At 43.3% G+C, this 16,924-nt stretch overlaps 1 protein-coding gene and 1 pseudogene across 4 annotated transcripts in view; both read left to right on the top strand.

Moving 5' to 3' along the window:
• The window catches only part of AGBL2 (AGBL carboxypeptidase 2), a 72,993-nt gene that overhangs the window by 41,950 nt on the left and 14,119 nt on the right, over window positions 1–16,924 (top strand). For all 4 annotated transcript variants that reach the window (XM_006157836.3, XM_006157835.3, XM_006157837.3 and 1 more), the window contains 3 exons: window positions 3,026–3,126; window positions 5,864–5,994; window positions 15,852–15,918. In XM_006157836.3, coding sequence (XP_006157898.1) covers window positions 3,026–3,126; window positions 5,864–5,994; window positions 15,852–15,918 — 299 coding nt within the window. The remainder of the gene's footprint in view (window positions 1–3,025; window positions 3,127–5,863; window positions 5,995–15,851; window positions 15,919–16,924) is intronic.
• On the top strand, window positions 1,365–1,753 carry LOC106735881 (non-histone chromosomal protein HMG-17 pseudogene; annotated as a pseudogene).

Below are 16,924 nucleotides of genomic sequence, written 5' to 3'. Positions count from 1 at the left end.
TAATAAGCAGGAGGAAAAAAATGCACATTTGATGACTGAAGAGAGTTGTATGGACACAACTGGGGTCTACTTTATAATATGTTCATTCTACTCCCTGGGGTTTATGCCTAGGATCAGATTTGGATACATGTGTAAGGATATGTCAGCTGTGCTAGCTAGTGGATATACTTAGACTAATTGAGTTCATTGGTAGAACAATTGAATGGGGGGGGGCGGAAGCCATTGAGGGCAATCATGAATGTCAGGGACAATGGAGGAGGAAGATGGGACATGGCAGAGGGTGGGGATGGGGAACCTAGGATGGCAAAACAAAAGGCAAGGTATGCAGGACACAAAAATTGGGAAATCATTTGCTGAGAACATATATGTTGATGTGCTTGATTGAGCCAATGCACAGTGTATTTTGGATGGAAAATTCATATGTGTGTTGTGATGAGAAAAAAAAAATTTATAATAAAAAAAAAGAATCAAATGGGGACCAGCAGTTAGCGTAATGGCTATGTTGCTGGACTCCCATGTAGCTAACGGCAGTTCGAGTCCCGCACACAGTGACTTAAACTCATCCCAGTGCATGTGCGTATGTGCCCAAGATCCCAAGAGGAGAAAGGAGGAGAAGGGATTGCGGTGTGGCCATCAGCTCCGGGGCCAGGGGAGGTGATTTCTCACTGTCTGTCTCTGTCTCTCTAGCAAGCGCAGATGCCCTGTAATGAAAACCTTTCCCCCAAAAAAGAAAAAAATATTTAAAAGAATCAAATGGAGCTGTTAGAGATGAAAGCTGCAATATAGGAAATCAAAACCTCCATCGAAAGTATTAAAAGCGGATTAGTCCTGCAGAAGATCAAATCTTGGATGTTGAAGGAAAAAACTGCCGACCTAGAAAAAAACAATAAAACTGAGAAAATAACCCCCCAAAATGAGAATACTATATGAGAAATAGTAGGTACCATCAAGCACCCAAACATCCAGATAATTGGTATCCCAGAAGGTGAAGAAACTAATAAGAGCATTGATAATCTGTTCCATGAAATCCTGGGAAAAAACTTTTCAAATTTAGAAAAGCATTCAAATATCCAAACCCAAGAAATTCAAAGGACCCTACTAGAATCAACCTAAAAAGATCTTCTCCAAGGCACATCATAGCAAGATTGGCAAAATCCACAAAGACAAGATACTAAAACTGACAAGAGAGAAATGTCAGGTTACTTATAATGGTTATCCCTTTAGGCCAACATTAGACCTCTCATCAGATACAATGAGAGCAAGGAAAGAATGAGAAAATATATTGGAAGTGTTAAATGAAAAATAGTTTCAACCAAGAATGCTATACCTGGCAAGATTATCCTTCATATGGAAAGAAAGGATAAAAACATTCTTAGAGAGCAATGTGAAGAAGAGGCAAGAGCAACCCCCGGACCAACCAAAGCCTGCATGCCACTGCATCTCCCGCATCCAGTGCCTATGTCCCGCCGTCATTGCTACCATGCCCAAAAGAAAGGCTGAAGGTGACACTAAAGGAGATAAAGCTATGGTGAAGGACGAACCACAGAGAAGATCTACAAGGTTGTCTGCGAAACCTGCTCCTCCAAAGCCAGAGCCCAAGCCTAAAAAGGCCACTGCTAAGAAGGGAGAGAAGGTACCCAAAGGAAAAAAGGGAAAAGCTGATGTTGGCAAGGATGGGAATAACCCTACAGAAAATGGAGATGCCAAAACAGACCAGGCACAGAAAGCTGAAGGTGCTGGAGATGCCAAGTGAAGTGTGTGCATTTTTGATAACTGTGTACTTCTAGTGACTGTACAGTTTGAAATACTATTTTTTTAATCAAGTTTTATAAAAATGCAGAATTTTGTTTTACTTTTTTTTTTTTTTAAGCTATGTTGTTAGCACACAGAACAATTCATTGTTTTTTGGAGAAGGGGCATTTGTCATTAATAGGATGTCACTGAAGTTTGATTGATTTGGACAACATCTTTCCCTTCTAGTTTTTCTTTTTTTCTTTTTTTTTTGGAGGTTTTTGCTATAGGGTGCGTGTGCTCGCCAGACAGACAGAGACAGAGAGACAGAAAGCAAGAAATCACCCTCCAGGGGGGATGGCCACGCCGCAATCCCTTCTCCTCCATTCTCCTCTCAGGATCTTGGGCACACACGCACATGAGCCCGGCGTGAGTTTTAAGCCACCGGGTTCGAGACACAAACCACGATCGACTACGTGGGAGTCCAGCAACATAGCCATTATGCTAACTGCTGGTCCCTTTCCCTTCTAGTTTTGAGAGACTTCCTCTTGGCTCCCAAGAGGAGGGATTTCCTAACACACACAGCCACCTTGGCACAGATACCTTGTGGTGTGGAAAACTTAACATTTGCTTTTATGTCCTCTCCCTCTCTGCCTTCAGCATAGACTTAACTCCCTTACACCAGAGACTTGGTGGGACCTGACCACAGAAAATTGGTTATACCAGCATATAAGGCAATCTGGACTTTCCAGTGACATTGAGATGGCATCCTTCAAAAGGGCAGCAGTTCCTTTTCTATATTGTTGGATCTTCAGGTTGCTAATTCTGCCATTTTCATTTTCTGAAAGTCAGAGTCAGCTCATGAAAAGTTAAACAATATGCTAAATGTGAAATGTCAACCCTCACTCTAAACTTTTCCTGTTCAGAGCATCAGATGAAGACTTCATTGGGTTTTATACTGGCTTTCTGATTTTGGTAGTCCATTGAAGAAGGGAGTTTGAAAGTTGTTGTATACTGTTAATGATTATCTGCCCATGTCCTGCCTGAAATTCTATGATTGTTTATGAAAAGTATCTTTAGTAAAGCTGGATACAGTTTGGCTTGGGGGGAAAAAAAAACATTTTTGGATAAAGAAGACCTGAGAGAATTTGCCACACACCATGCACCTGGTATGATTCGGTCCAAGACTCGAACTAAGGTCAGCCATGGAAATCCAGCACCTTAATCACCATGCCACCTGCTGTCCACAATCATTGAGATTTAATGAGAAATGTTTATGGATTTTTTTTTTCAGGCAATAAAAGAGACACACACTTTACCATTGAGGATCTGACATCCCTGGGTTATCATGTCTGTGACACCCTTCTGGATTTCTGCGATCCTGACCAAACCAAGGTAAAAATAGGGTTCTGAGAAATGGGGTGATGCTGCTGTAATCAGTTCCACCTGGGTCCAAAGTCAAGCCAGTGGGTTTACAGGTGCTCTTAATTTTCCTTTTAATAATTTTTCTGAAGTTTTCATAATCAAAATCAGAAACCTCAGGGACCAGCAGTTAGCGTAATGGCTATGTCGCTGGACTCCCATGTAGTCGACCGCGGTTCGAGTCCTGGACCCAGTGGCTTAAAACTCATGCCAGGCGCGTGTACGTGCATGCCCAAGATCCCAAGAGGAGAATGGAGGAGAAGGGATTGCGACGTGACCATCCCCCCTGGGGAGCTGATTTCTCGCTTTCTGTCTCTATGTCTTTCTCTGTCTGTCTGGCGAGCGTACATGCCCTATTGCAAAAACCTCTCCAAAAAAAAAAATATCAGAAACCTTGAGGACCACCAGTTGGCATAGTGGCTATGTCACTGGACTCCCATGTAGTCGACCACAGTTCAAATCCCAGACCCAGTGGCTTACACTCACGCCAGGCGCATGTGAGTGCATGTGCAAGATCCTGAGAGGAGAATGGAGGAGAAGGGAATTGTGGCGAGGCCATCCCCCCTGGGGGGTGATTTCTCGTTTTCTGTCTCTCTGTTTCTCTCTGTCTTTCTGGCGAGCGCACACACCTGATAGCAAAAGAAACTTCCCCGCCAAAAAACAATCAGAAACCTCCAACCTGCACACTGTTAGCAGATGGTAAGCCCACATAATTCACCAAGACAATGGAGGCCATTCTTCAGCAAATCACCAGTTCCTACCTCCCTTCTTGTTTCCAAAAATCAGATCTCCTTTTTCTTCTCCAAAAGTAACCCTGCCCTTTGTATATCTGCCAATTTCTCTCTACTGCCTCCCTCAGCACTTGCTTCACCGATTGCCTCTTCTCTCTTTCTCCTCCGTTTTTATCTCTTCTTACTTCTTCCTCTCAGTGGCAATGTTCTTAAGATGTCCCATCCTACTACACAAATGTCTCCTTGTTTCTCCAGCAGGCTGTTCCTATTCTCTTCACTCAGTTTCATGAAGTCTGCACTCGTGGTCAGTAACACATCTCTCATACCCCTTCTGAGATGTTGGCTCAGGGAACACATGTATGTGCCACCTTTGATGCAGCTGCTTAATAAAAGGAATGTTAAAAGGATAATTTGGCCATGACATGGCCTGTTAAGTCATCTGTGCCACAGGCCAGACTCGGACTAACCGCATTCTACATTTGATCTTAGCAGAAAAGCCAAGAAGTGAAGAAAAACCCCTCTCTAACCTTTCTTTCTCACTACTCAAAAAATTTATAAACAGACCATTGCATTGTTTAAGAAGTTGGTGATAGCCAGAGAAAAGTGGCTAAAGCAGTACTCGTTGGTGTTCCTCCCTAAGGAATTTCTGTCTTATTTCTGCAGTTTAGTTAACTTATCCGTTAACATGTCCTTATTAGCAGGGAGAATAGTTTACTCATCTTTGAATTCCCTGCCAAAAATAGTCTTTCATTATGTACTTAGCAAACATGTTATGAACTAAGAAATGAATTTGGGCCAGCCAGTGGCATGCCAGTTAAAGTGGGTGAATCACACATGACTTACTGCATTATTCTAGACCCAGACCCAGCAACTTGAAAAACACACTGGGTGCATGTGTGTACCCAAAATCCCAAAGGAAAAATAGATAAGGGATTTCAGTGTGACCATCCGACATGAGGAATGCTTTCTGAACCTCCCCCATCTCTCTGCTGGGTGTGCATGTGCCCTCTAGAAAATTTGGGGGGAAAAAAAAAAGAAAGAAATATTGGGCCAGCAAGTAGCATGGTAGTTGAGGCACTGGACTCCCACATGACCAACCATGGTTTGAATCCTGGCCCTAGCAACTTGCTTCTCCCTGCCTCACCCATGTGTCTCTCTCAGGTCAAATTAAAATAAATGAATAAATAATGGGACCAGCAGTTGGCATAATGGCTATGTTGCTGGTCTCCCATGTAGTTGACCGTGGTTCAAGTACCGGACCCAGTAGCTTAAACTCACACCAGGCGCATGTACATGCATGCCCAAGATCCTAAGAGGAGAATGAAGAAGAAGAGATTGCAGTGTGGCCATCCTCCCTGGGGAGTGATTTCTTGCTTTCTGTCTCTCTGTCCTTCTGGCAAGTGCACGTGCATTATAGCAAAAACCTCTCCAAAAAATATATATATATATAATAAGTTAATTAAATAATTTTAAAATATTTGTTTATTTTAATTTGTTATTATTTTTTAATTTGACCAGAGAGAGAAAGGGAAAGTGAGAAAGCAAGCCACCAGGTCCTGGACTTGAACTGTGGTTGACCACGTGGGAATCTAGTGCCTTTAACCACTACGCTATCTGTAGGCCCCAACTAAATAACTATGTTTAGAGAGATTTTTGCTTTTGGACACGTGAATTCACTGGATAGACAGAAAGACAAAAGGCAAGAAATCATGCCCCGTGGGGAATGGCCATACCACAATCTCTTTTACTCCATTCTCCTCCTGGGATTTTATGTACACACACACACAAAATCCCAAGCATGAGTTTCAGGCCTCTCTGGTCTGGAACTTGAACTGCAGTCAAGCTGGGAATCCAGCTACATAACCATTACACCACCTGCTGGTCCCAAATAAATAATTATTTAAAAAAAGAAAAGAGCAGCAACAAAAAATAAATGATTAAAAACAGTTTGTTTGGTTTTTTAATTTTTGCTTTAACAGTTCACTCAGTGTCTAGCAGAGCTTAAGGAGCTCTTACAACAGGAAATCCACAAAAAATTGAATGAACTTGGAGAAGATATGAATTTAGAAGGAAGCTGGAGTGACATCTCTTTGTCTGACATTGAATCCAGGTAACAAACTTGATTTCAAAGGAAAACCCAAGATTTTTTTTTTTAATTGTTTTGTTTGCTCTGCTATTTTGTTGGTTTTGGTTTTTAGACCTCAAGTGCAAAAAAATCGTGTTAATTATAATCCTCAGTTCATGAGACACTTTAATATATTCCTTCAGCAATTATGTACAATGGCAGGGACATTCCTTAAGTAGTTATATGCTGAGTGCATGCTTCTGACCACTAGTTCCAGACACTGGGGAGGGGTAGAGAGTTGGGCAGGCAGTTCAAGTAGGGTCTCATAGGAGATTGTAAAGCCTCTGCCTTTTACTCCAAAGGAGAGGGAAAGGCCTTGGAAGATATTGGGTAGAGAAGTGTCATGGTGTGACCAAGATTTTATTTTCCACAGGAACTCTGTCTGCTGTGTAGAAAATAGATTGTTGCAATAATCCTGTGAAAGGTGCTGGTGGCTTAGACCAGAGTAGTAGTAGTGGTGGGGGGAGTGTGTGAATTGGTTGGATTATGGGGGGGGGTGTATTTTTCTTTTTTTTAGACAGAGACTTGGTTTTATTTATTTATTTATTTATTTTGGAGAAGTTTTTGCTATAGGGTGTGTGCGCTTGCCAGAAAGAGAGACAGAAAGCGAGAAGTCACCCCCTATAGGGGATGGCCACACCACAGTCCCTTCTCCTCCATTCTCCTCTCGAGATCTTGGGCACACATGCACACGCTCCCAGCATGAATTTTAAGCTACTGGATCCAGGACTCAAACCACCATCAACAATGTGGGAGTCCAGTGACATAGCCATTACGCCAACTGCTGGTCCCAGGAGAGAGAGATTTTTGCTGTAGGGTGGGTGTATTTGCCAGAGGGACAGAGAGGGACAGAAAGAGAAAAATCACCCTCCCCCGGGGGGGAAATGGCCATACTGCAATATTTTCCCCTCTTGGGATCTTGGGCATTCATGCACCTGTGTCCAGTGTAGTTTTTATTTTGTTTTGTTTTCAAAGGAGAAAGTACCCCCTTTTTAAATTTTTTTTTTAAGCTTGCTTCCTTGCTTTCTTTCTTTCTTTCTTCCCTTCTTTATTTTAATTTGTCCAAAAAGGGACAGAGAGAAAGTGAGAAAGCAAGCTGCCAAGGCTGGGACTTGCTCTGCAGTCAGCCATGTGAAAGTCCAGCACCCTTAACCAGTACACCACCTGCTGGCCTCTCCTTCCCACCCCGTGTGAGTTTTAAGCCCCCAGGCCTGATACTTGAGTCACAGTAGACTGTATGGGAGTCCAGCAATGTACCCATTATGCCATCTGCTGAAGACTGTATGGGAGTCCAACGATGTACCCATTATGCATCTGCTGGTCCCAAATTCTAGGTATATTTTTAAGTTAAAATATGACAATTAGATTATAGGTTAGTTTTCAGGAATGAGAAAAAGAATGACCCAGCCATTTGTCTCTGTCTCTGACTTGCAAGAAAAAAATTAAGTTTTTAAAAAGTGCTTAGAGGGCCAGCAGATGGCATGGTGGTTGGGTGCACTGGACTCCCACATAGCTGACCATGATTTGAGTCCCAGACCTAGCAGCTTACTTTCTCATGTTCCTTCTCTCTTTCTCTGTCTCTGTCTCTCTCTGTTGAGCACATGTGCCCTATAGCAAGTTAAAAAAATAACTATCACCATTAACAAAAATGAACTCAAAGTGGATCAAAGATCTAAACCTAAGACTGCAAGCTATAAAAGTACTGATAGAAAACACTAGGGAAACTCTGGGAGACATTGAGGTAGGCAAAGACTTCTTAAGCAAGCCCCCCAAAGCACAGGCAATAATCACCAAAATAGACAGGTGGGATTACATCAGATTAAGGAGTTTATGCACAGCAAAGGACACCGTAATTCTTGTGAATCAACAACCCTTGGAATGGGAGAGAATTTTTGTTAACCGTGCCTCAGATAAGGGACTGATAATTAAAATACACAGGGAACTCAAGCAGCTTACCCGGAAGAAAATTATTAACCCAATTAAAAGATGGGAAAATTAGCTGAACAAACAACTCTCTAAGGAAGATATAGGAACAGCCAAAAAGTGTATGATAAAATGCTCAACATCCCTCATCGTAAAGGAGATGCAGATTAAAACCACAATGAGATACCAGCTAACCCCAATCAAACTGGTGAAGATTAAAAAAACAAATAATGATAAGTGCTGGAGGGGATGTGGTGAAAGGGAACACTCCTATACTGTTGGTGGGAATGTAAATTGGTCCAGCCACTGTGGAGAATGATATGGAGGTTCCTCAAAGACCTTCGAATAGAATTGCCATATGATCCAGCAGTTCCATTCCTGGGTATCTAACCAAAGGACAGGAGAGCACTCAGTCGGAAAAGTGCTTGAACAACTATTTGCACTGCAGCATTATTCATGATTTGCTAAGACTTAGAACCAACCTAAACGTCCACAAACTGATGAATGGATTGAAAAATTATGGGACATATACTCCATGAAATACTATTCAGCCATAAAAAACAAGGTCCTGGAATTTGATAGAAAGTGGTCAAATATGGAAGATTTGTTGCTGAGTGAAGCAAGCCACTTAACATAAACCAACTGTCGGCACTCTATGGTAGAGACTGAAAGACTGGAGGACATAAAAGCATTAAAAATTGTTATGGACACTAGAGACAGGCAGAAGGAGAGTGTGGAAGGGGAAGAGCATAGGAAAGGAAATTGGTGGGGGGAGAATGGAGAGGTAAGACACTTGTGGGACACAGATGAGGTTTGTTATCTGTTGACGAGGATGTGTATAATAGTCTGGTCTGGAATTTGACGAGGATGTGTATAATAGTCTTAACTGGTCTGGACTGAGGTATAAATCATGCTTGGTAAAGTCTCTTCACAATCTAAATGATGTATAGCGATTTAATGTACGAATAATAATTAAAAATTTAAAAATAATAGCAATAAATAAAATTAAATAATTAATTCTAAAAATAAGAAAAGAGCTCGTTCCCTGCTGCCGCTGAGTCATGTGGAGGCAGAGGCTCAGATGTGTTTAAGATTCGGCTCCACCTGTAACCCACCACCACAGCCAAGGAAAGCATTGCTGCTGGAGGTGTAATGGACATTAATACTGCTTTACAAGAGGAGCTTAAGACCACCCTCATCCACCATGACCTAGCATGTGGAATTTGCAAAGCCTCTAAAGCCTTAGACAAGCAGCAAGCTCACCTGTGTGTGCTTGCATCCAACAGTGATGAACCTATGTATGTCAGGTTGGTGGAGGCCCTTTGTGCCAAACACCAAATCAACCTGATTAAGGTTGATGACAACAAGAAACTAGGAGAATGGGTAGGCCTCTGTAAAGTTGACAGAGAAAAAACCCTTTAAAGTGATTGGTTGCAGCTGTTTAGTTGTTAAGGACTGTGGCAAGGAATCTGAGGCCATGATGTCATCAAAGATTACTTCAAATACAAGAAATGGAAAAATAATTAATAGGCTCACCATCCTCAAAAGAAAAAAGATGATGAAGAAGAATTACGGGGGCTAGCAGGTGGTATGGTGGTTAAGGCACTGGACTCCCATGTGGTAGACCGTGATTTGAGTCCCAGACTCAGTGGCTTGAAACTCATGCCAGGTATGTGTGCATGCCCAAAATACTGAGAGGAGAATGAAGTAAAAGGGATTGTTGTGTGGCCATCCCCCCGGGAGATGATTTCTCACTTTTCCTATATCTCTGTCTCTCCCCAACGAGTGCACACATCCTATGGCAAAAAACTTAAAATAAGGACTAGCAGATGGCATAATGATTATGTTACTGGACTACTATGTAGTTGACTGAGTCCCAGACCCAGCGGCTTAAAACTCTCACCAGACACATGTGCATGCATGCCCAAAATCCTGAGAGGAGACTGGAGGAGAAGGAAGTGCAGCATGGCCATCCCCCAAAAAGCATTACTGAGGGTCATCCTGAGACTTGATGCTTAAGGCAGCTGAATCCCCCATGGCCAATCCCATGGTTCAAAATCTTGAAAGGAAAGAGAGATGGAGGAGAAAGAATTGTAATCTGACTTTGCCCCATGGGGTGGGGATAGTGCTCCTCTCACTTTCTCTCTCGCTCGCTCACTCGCTCTCCCCGCCACCCTCATGAGCACACACACACACTCTGGCAGAAATTTAAATATATGTATTACCAAAACTAGTTTGCCAGTCTCTGCATCAGGAAGCCAGATATGACAGGCTTCTGTCAAGCCGTCCTTGTGATTGCACAGAAAAGCAGGTGGCGTGGTGGTTAAGGGCACTAGACTCCTACATGGTCAACCGTGATTTGAGTCCCAGACCTGGTGGCTTGCTTTCTCTCTTTATCTCTCTCTCTCGCTTACTCACTCTGTCCCTCTCTGGTATTTATGTATGTATGTATGTATAAATAAATAAATCTTTAAAAAAAAATACAGAGGAGACTGGGGACAGCAGGTAGAGTGATGGTTAAAGCACTGGATTCCCACATGGCTAACTATGGTTCAAGTCCTGAACCTGGCAGCTTATGTTCTCTCTCTCTGTGGTGAGTCCATGTACCCTGTAGCAAATTAATAATAATAATGATAAATGAAACTAAATATATAATTCTTTAAAAATCTCTAGGACCAGCAGGTGGCTTGGTGGTTAAGGCGCTGGACATTCCCACATGGCCAGCCACAGCTCAAATCCCGGACCTGGTGGCTTGCTTTGTCACTTTCCCTCTCTCTCTATCTCTTTGTCTCTCTCTCTCCCTGGCCAAATTAAAATAAATGAATGAATAAATAATTCTTTTTAAAAAATAATAATAATTCTTTAAACATCTCAGAGGGGGGACCAGCAGTTGGCATAATGGCTATGTCGCTGGACTCCCATGTAGTTAACCATGGTTCGAGTCCCAGACCCAGTGGCTTAAACTAAAGCCAGGCACGTGTGCATGTGGGCCCAAGATCCCAAAAGGAAAAAGGAGAACTGGGAGAACAGCCCCTTTCCCCCCCCCCCCCCCTGCCAGTCCCAAATAAATCATTCTTTAAAAAAAAAAAAAAAAGGTTTTATTGGGAGCTGGCAAGTGGCATGGTGGTTAGAGTGCTGGACTGTGGTTTGAGTCCCAGACCTGGCAGCTTGCTTTCTCACTTTCTCTCTCTTTCTCACTATGGTCAGATTTAATAATAATAATAAATAGAATTAAATAAGTAATTCTAAAAAAATAGCTTTTATTCACTTGTTATAATGTGATCTTTTAGTACACGAGTACAACGTGTAATAACTAAATCATGGAAATTACTATAGTACGCTCCAGCATCTCAACCATTTTTAACATTATATACTGAGAAAAATGGTTAACAGCATTGTTCCCTCTGAATTTTTAAAAAAACGTTATTATTTTTGGGACCAGCAGTTAGCATAATGGCTATGTCACTGAATTCCCATGTAGTCGACCGCGGTTCGAGTCCCGGACCTGGTGGCTTAAGCTCACACCGGGCATGTTTGTGTGTGTGCCCAAGATCCTGAGAGGAGAAGACGGGGAGAAGGGATTGCGGTGTGGCCATACCCCCTAGGGGGTGATTTCTCTCTTTCTATCTCTCTGTCTCTGTCTTTCTTTCTTTCCTTTTTTTTGGGGGGGATAAGTTTTCGCTATAGAGCGCGTGCACTTGCCAGACAGAGAGAGGCAGAGAGACAGAGAGATAGAAAGAGAGAAATCACCCCCTAGGGGGTATGGCCACACCGCAATCCCTTCTCCTCCATTCTCCTCTCAGGATCTTGGGCACACACGCACACACGCCCAGCATGAGTTTTAAGCCACCGGGTCCAGGACACGAACCACGGTCGACTACTTGGGAGTTCAGCGACATAGCCATTATGCTAACTGCTGGCCCCTATCTCTGTCTTTGTGGAGAGCGCATGTCTCACTCTCTCTCTCTCTCTCTGTCCCTCTTGGTCAAATTAAAATAAATAAATAAATAAATAAAGTTAAATAAAATAATTCTTTTGGGAACCAGCAGCTGGTGTAATGACTGTGTCGCTGGACTCCCATGTAGTCAACTGCAGTTCAAGTCCCGGACTCAGTGGCTTCAACCCCCTCCAGGCACGTGTGTGTGCATGCCCAAGATCCCAAGAGGAGAATGGAGGAGAAAGGATTGCAGTGTGGCCATCCTCCTTGGGGGGAGGGGATTTCTTGCTTTCTGTCTCTCTGTCTCTCTCTGTATTTCTGGTGAGCGCACACAACCTATACCAAAAAATTTTGGGGAGGGGGGAGAGGTTTTTGCTATAGGGTGCGTGCACTCGCCAGAAAGACAGAGAGAGACAGAGAGATAGAAAATGAAAAATCACCCCCCAGGGGGGATGGCCACGCCGCAATCCCTTCTCCATTCTCCTCTCAGGATCTTGGGCACACACACAAACATGCCCGGTGTGAGCTTAAGCCACCAGGTCCGGGACTCGAACCGCGGTCGACTACATGGGAATTCAGTGACATACCTTAACCACCATGCCACCTGCCAGCCCCCACATCCCTAGACATTCTTTAAAAAAAAAAAAAAAAAGAATTACTTACTTACTTATCTATTTATTTATTTATTTATATTTATTTATTTTAATTTGACCAGAGAAAAAGAAAGCACGCCACCTGCCGGCAACTCTCAGGACCCTTTTATATAACGTTTGAGCTTTTATTTACGTGGGATTGTATCTGTCAAAAACTGGAAATAAGGGCCTGCCCTGTAATGCAGTGGTTAAGAGCCATGCGCAGGGGGCCAGATCCCACGTGATCTACTTCAGTTGTGATCTTGGACTTGGTGGCTTGGAAAACATGCTGGATGCGCGTGTACATAGGCCCCAGATCATGATGGGATGGAGAAATGGAAGGAAAAAGAATTGTGGCATGACCATATCCCATTGTGGGGGGGATTTTCTCTGGCAAGTATGTGTGCCCTCTGGCAATTTAAACAAAAAACCTACAAATTAAAAATAACCGTTTGTGGGCTAGCAAGTGGAGTGGTGGTTAAGGGCGCTGAACTCCCATATGGCCAACCACAGTTCAAGCCCCAAACCTGGCAACTTGCTTTCTCACTTTCTCCCTAGCTATCCCCACATAGTCTGTCCCTCTTTGGTCAAATTAAAATAAATGAATAAATAAAGTTAAATATAATACTTTTTAAAAAACTAATGAATGAATAAAATAAAATAAATCATTCCTTTAAAGAAAAAGTAGTATTTTATTTAACTTTATTTATTTATTTTAATTTGACCAGAAAGGGACAGAGCAAGAGAACAAGAGAGAGAGAGAGAGAAAGTGAGAAAGCAAGCCGCCAGGTCTGGGATTCGAACCACAGTTGGCCATGTGGGAGTCCAGTGCCCTTAACCATCACTCTACCTGCTGGCCCCTCATTCATTTATTTTAATTTGACCAGAGAGAGAGAGACACAGAGAGAAAGAGAGGGAATGCAAGAAAGCTAGCCACCAGGTCTGGAACTCAAACCATGGTCGGACATGTAGGACTGTCCAGTGCATTAACCACCACACACCTGCTAACATCTAAAAACTATTTTTTAGGGACCAGCAGTTAGTGTAATGGCTATGTGGCTGAACTCCAATGTAGTCCGGTTCAAGTCCCAGACCCGGAGGCTTAAGCTCACGCCAGGTGTGTGTGTATGCATGTGCCTATCCAAGATCCCGAGAGGAGAATGGAAGAGAAGGGATTACAGTGTGGCCATTCCCCCAGGGGTGATTTCTCACTTTCTGTCTCTCTGTCTCTCTCTGTCTTTCTGGCGAGCACATGAGCCCTGTAGCAAAAACCTCTCAAAAAAAAAATTTTTTTTTTTAAATATTTGGGGGGCCAGCAGGTGGCGTGGTGTTTAAGGCGTTGGACACTCCGACATGGCCGACCCTGGTTTGAGTCCCAGACCTGGTGGCTTGATTTATCACTTTCCCTCTCTCTCTCTCTGTGTCTCTCTCTGGTCAAATTAAAAATAAATGAATAAATAAATAAAATTGAATAAATAATTCTTTTAAAAAAAATTTGGGATTGGGACCAGCAGATAGTATAGTAGTTATGTTGCTGGACTCCCTTATAGTCAACTGCAGTTTGAGTCCTGGACCTGGCAGTTTAAAACATTTGGAGCACGTGTGTATGTGTGCCCCAAATCCTGAAAGGACAATGGAGGAGAAGGGATTACAGGCATGGCCATATCCCCTGGGGGGGGTGATTTCTTGCTTTCTGTCTCTGGCAAGCACACATGCCCTATAGCAAATATCCCTCTAAAATAAAACTATATATGTATGTATGTATATATATATGTGTGTGTGTATATGTATGTATGCGTATATATGTATATGTATGTGTGTATGTATACACACACTCACATACATACATGCGTGCACACATATATTAGGAACCAAATAGGTGGCTTAGTGGTTGAGGCAGCTGAGTGCCACATGGCCTATTGCATGGTTTGAGTCCCAGATCTTTTGACTTGAAAATCATGCCTGGCACATGGGCATGTTTGCCTAAAATCCCAAGAGGAGACTGGAGGAGGAGGGATTGTGGAGTGGTCATCCACCCTAGGGAGTGCTTTCTCACTCTCCCTCTCTCTTTTTTTTTTTTTTTTTGAGAGGTTTTTACTATAGGGCATGTGCGCTCGCCAGACAGGCAGAGAGAGACAGAGAGACAGAAAGCAGGAAATCACCCCCCAGGGTGGGTGGCCACGCCGCAATCCCTTCTCCTCCATTCTCCTCTCGGGATCTGGGGCACGCACGCACACGCACCCAGCGTGAGTTTAAGCCACTGGGTCCGGGACTCGAACCGCGGTCGACTACATGGGAGTCCAGCGACATAGCCATTACGCTAACTGCTGGTCCCGGCCTCTCTCTGTGTCTCTCTGGTGAGCTCATATGTCCTACAGCAAATTTTTAAATTTTTTTAAATAAGGAAAAAAGAGTAAAGCAGCTGCGCACACCCAGTCTGAATTTGCTGTGTGCACACACGTGGTTTTCACCATTTCTCGGACATAATGCTCCTAATGTTTTGAGCCTGTTTGTTAAAGTGTTATGTTATCTCTGAAAGGGATGTCAGAGACTGTTTTCCAGTAGCCCAAGATCCCGAGAGGAGAATGGAGGAGAAAGGATTGCAGCGTGGCCATCCCCCCGGGGGGGTAATTTCTCGCTTTCTATCTCTCTGTCTCTCTCTGTCTCTCTGGTGAGCACACTCACCCTATAGCAAAAACCTCTCCAAAAAAAAAGAAAAGAAAAGAAAGGAGCACATGAGAAAAAAATCCCTGCTCTCGAATAAATCACAACCCCTTGCACATGCATAATCTGGCTTCTCACAACATCAGCCAAGGATAGCTTTGCCCATCTGGCCAGTATTTTGCTTTACCACATTGACTGTGAGCTCCTTGGTGTCAGGGGTTCTGCCTCATTCACCTCTGTTACCTGTGTCTAACACACTGCCTGCATGCAGTAGGCATTCAGAATGAGTGAAAGACTGTGCTTGTCAAAAAATTCTTAGGGGCCAATAGGCGGCATAGTGGTTAAGGTGCTGGACTCTCACATAGCCAACCACGGTTTGAGTCCCAGGCCCAGAGGCTTGAAACTCAAGCTGGGCACATGTGCATGCATGCCCTAAATCTCGAAAGGAGATCACCCCTGTGGGGGGTGATTTCTTGCTACCTCTCTCTCTTTCTGTCTCTCCTGCAAGCGCATACATCCTATAGCAAAAATCTCTTAAAAAAAAAAAAAAAAGAATTCTTAGTGATAGAGGCACAGACAAGGTGCAAATAGCAGACTAGATATCCTAACCCCATGTGGCTGGTCTGGTAAATGTGATTTCTACTAGATGTACTAACAGTTATTTCCCTCTTTCCTTTTGGAAATAGCACCAGTGGTTCTGACAGCTCCCTCTCAGATGGTCTCCCTGTTCACCTACAGAGCATAGCAGATGAGGTGAGGTCACATTGTCTCTTATACCCAGGAAGCAGCAACCTTTAAAAAATCATGACACTGAGGCCAGCAGGTGGCATGGTGGTTAAAGATGCTGGACTCCTACATGGCCAACCACTGCTCAAATCTCAGACCTGTTGGCTTGCTTTCTCACTTTCCCTTTCTCTTTCTCTCTGGTCAAACTGGAAAATAATAATAATAATAATAATAATAAATAATGTTAAATAATTATTTTTAACACCCTTATTAAAAAAAATCATGTGGGGCCGGCAGGTGGCATGGTGGTTAAGGATGCTGGACTCCTGCATGGCTGACCACGGTTCAAGTCCAGACCTGGCAGCTTGCTTTTTCACTCTCTCTCTCTCTTGCTCGCTCGCTCGCTCACTCTATCTTTTCCTGGTCAAATTAAAATAAAGAAATAAAGTTAAATAAAATAATTCTTTATATTACTACTGGGACCAGCAGGTGGCATGGTGGTTAAGGTCTTGGACTCCCACATAGCTGACCACAGTTGACGTACCAAATCTGGCAGCTTAAGAATCACACCGGGCATGTGTGCACACATGCATGCTCAAAATCCCCAGAAAGGAATGGAGGAAAAGAGATTATGGCATGGCCATTCCCCTTTGGGGGATGATTTCTCCCTTTTCCTCTTTTTCTTTTTTTTGGAGAGGTTTTTGCTATAGGGCACATACACTCACTGGAGAGATAGAGAGACAGAAAGTGAGAAATCACCCCCTGGGGGGATGGCCACACTGCAATCCCTTCTCCTTCATTCTCCTCTTGGGACCTTGGGCACACACGCACATGCACCCAGCGTGAGTTTAAGCCACTGGGTCCGGGACTCGAACCACGGTCAACTTCATGGGAGTTCAGCGACGTAGCCATTACACCAACTGCTGATCCCCTCACTTTTCCTTTTGTCGTCTCTCTCTCTCTGTCTCTCTATCTCTCCAGTGAGTGTATGTGCCCTATGGCAAAAACCTAAAAAAAAAAAAAAAAAAAACAC

This window comes from Tupaia chinensis, unplaced genomic scaffold (assembly GCF_000334495.1).
Source record: "Tupaia chinensis unplaced genomic scaffold, TupChi_1.0 Scaffold000561_1, whole genome shotgun sequence".
Taxonomy (NCBI): domain Eukaryota; kingdom Metazoa; phylum Chordata; class Mammalia; order Scandentia; family Tupaiidae; genus Tupaia; species Tupaia belangeri.
The sequence above is the reverse complement of the archived record's forward strand: the minus strand, read 5'-3'. Positions and strand labels throughout refer to the sequence as shown.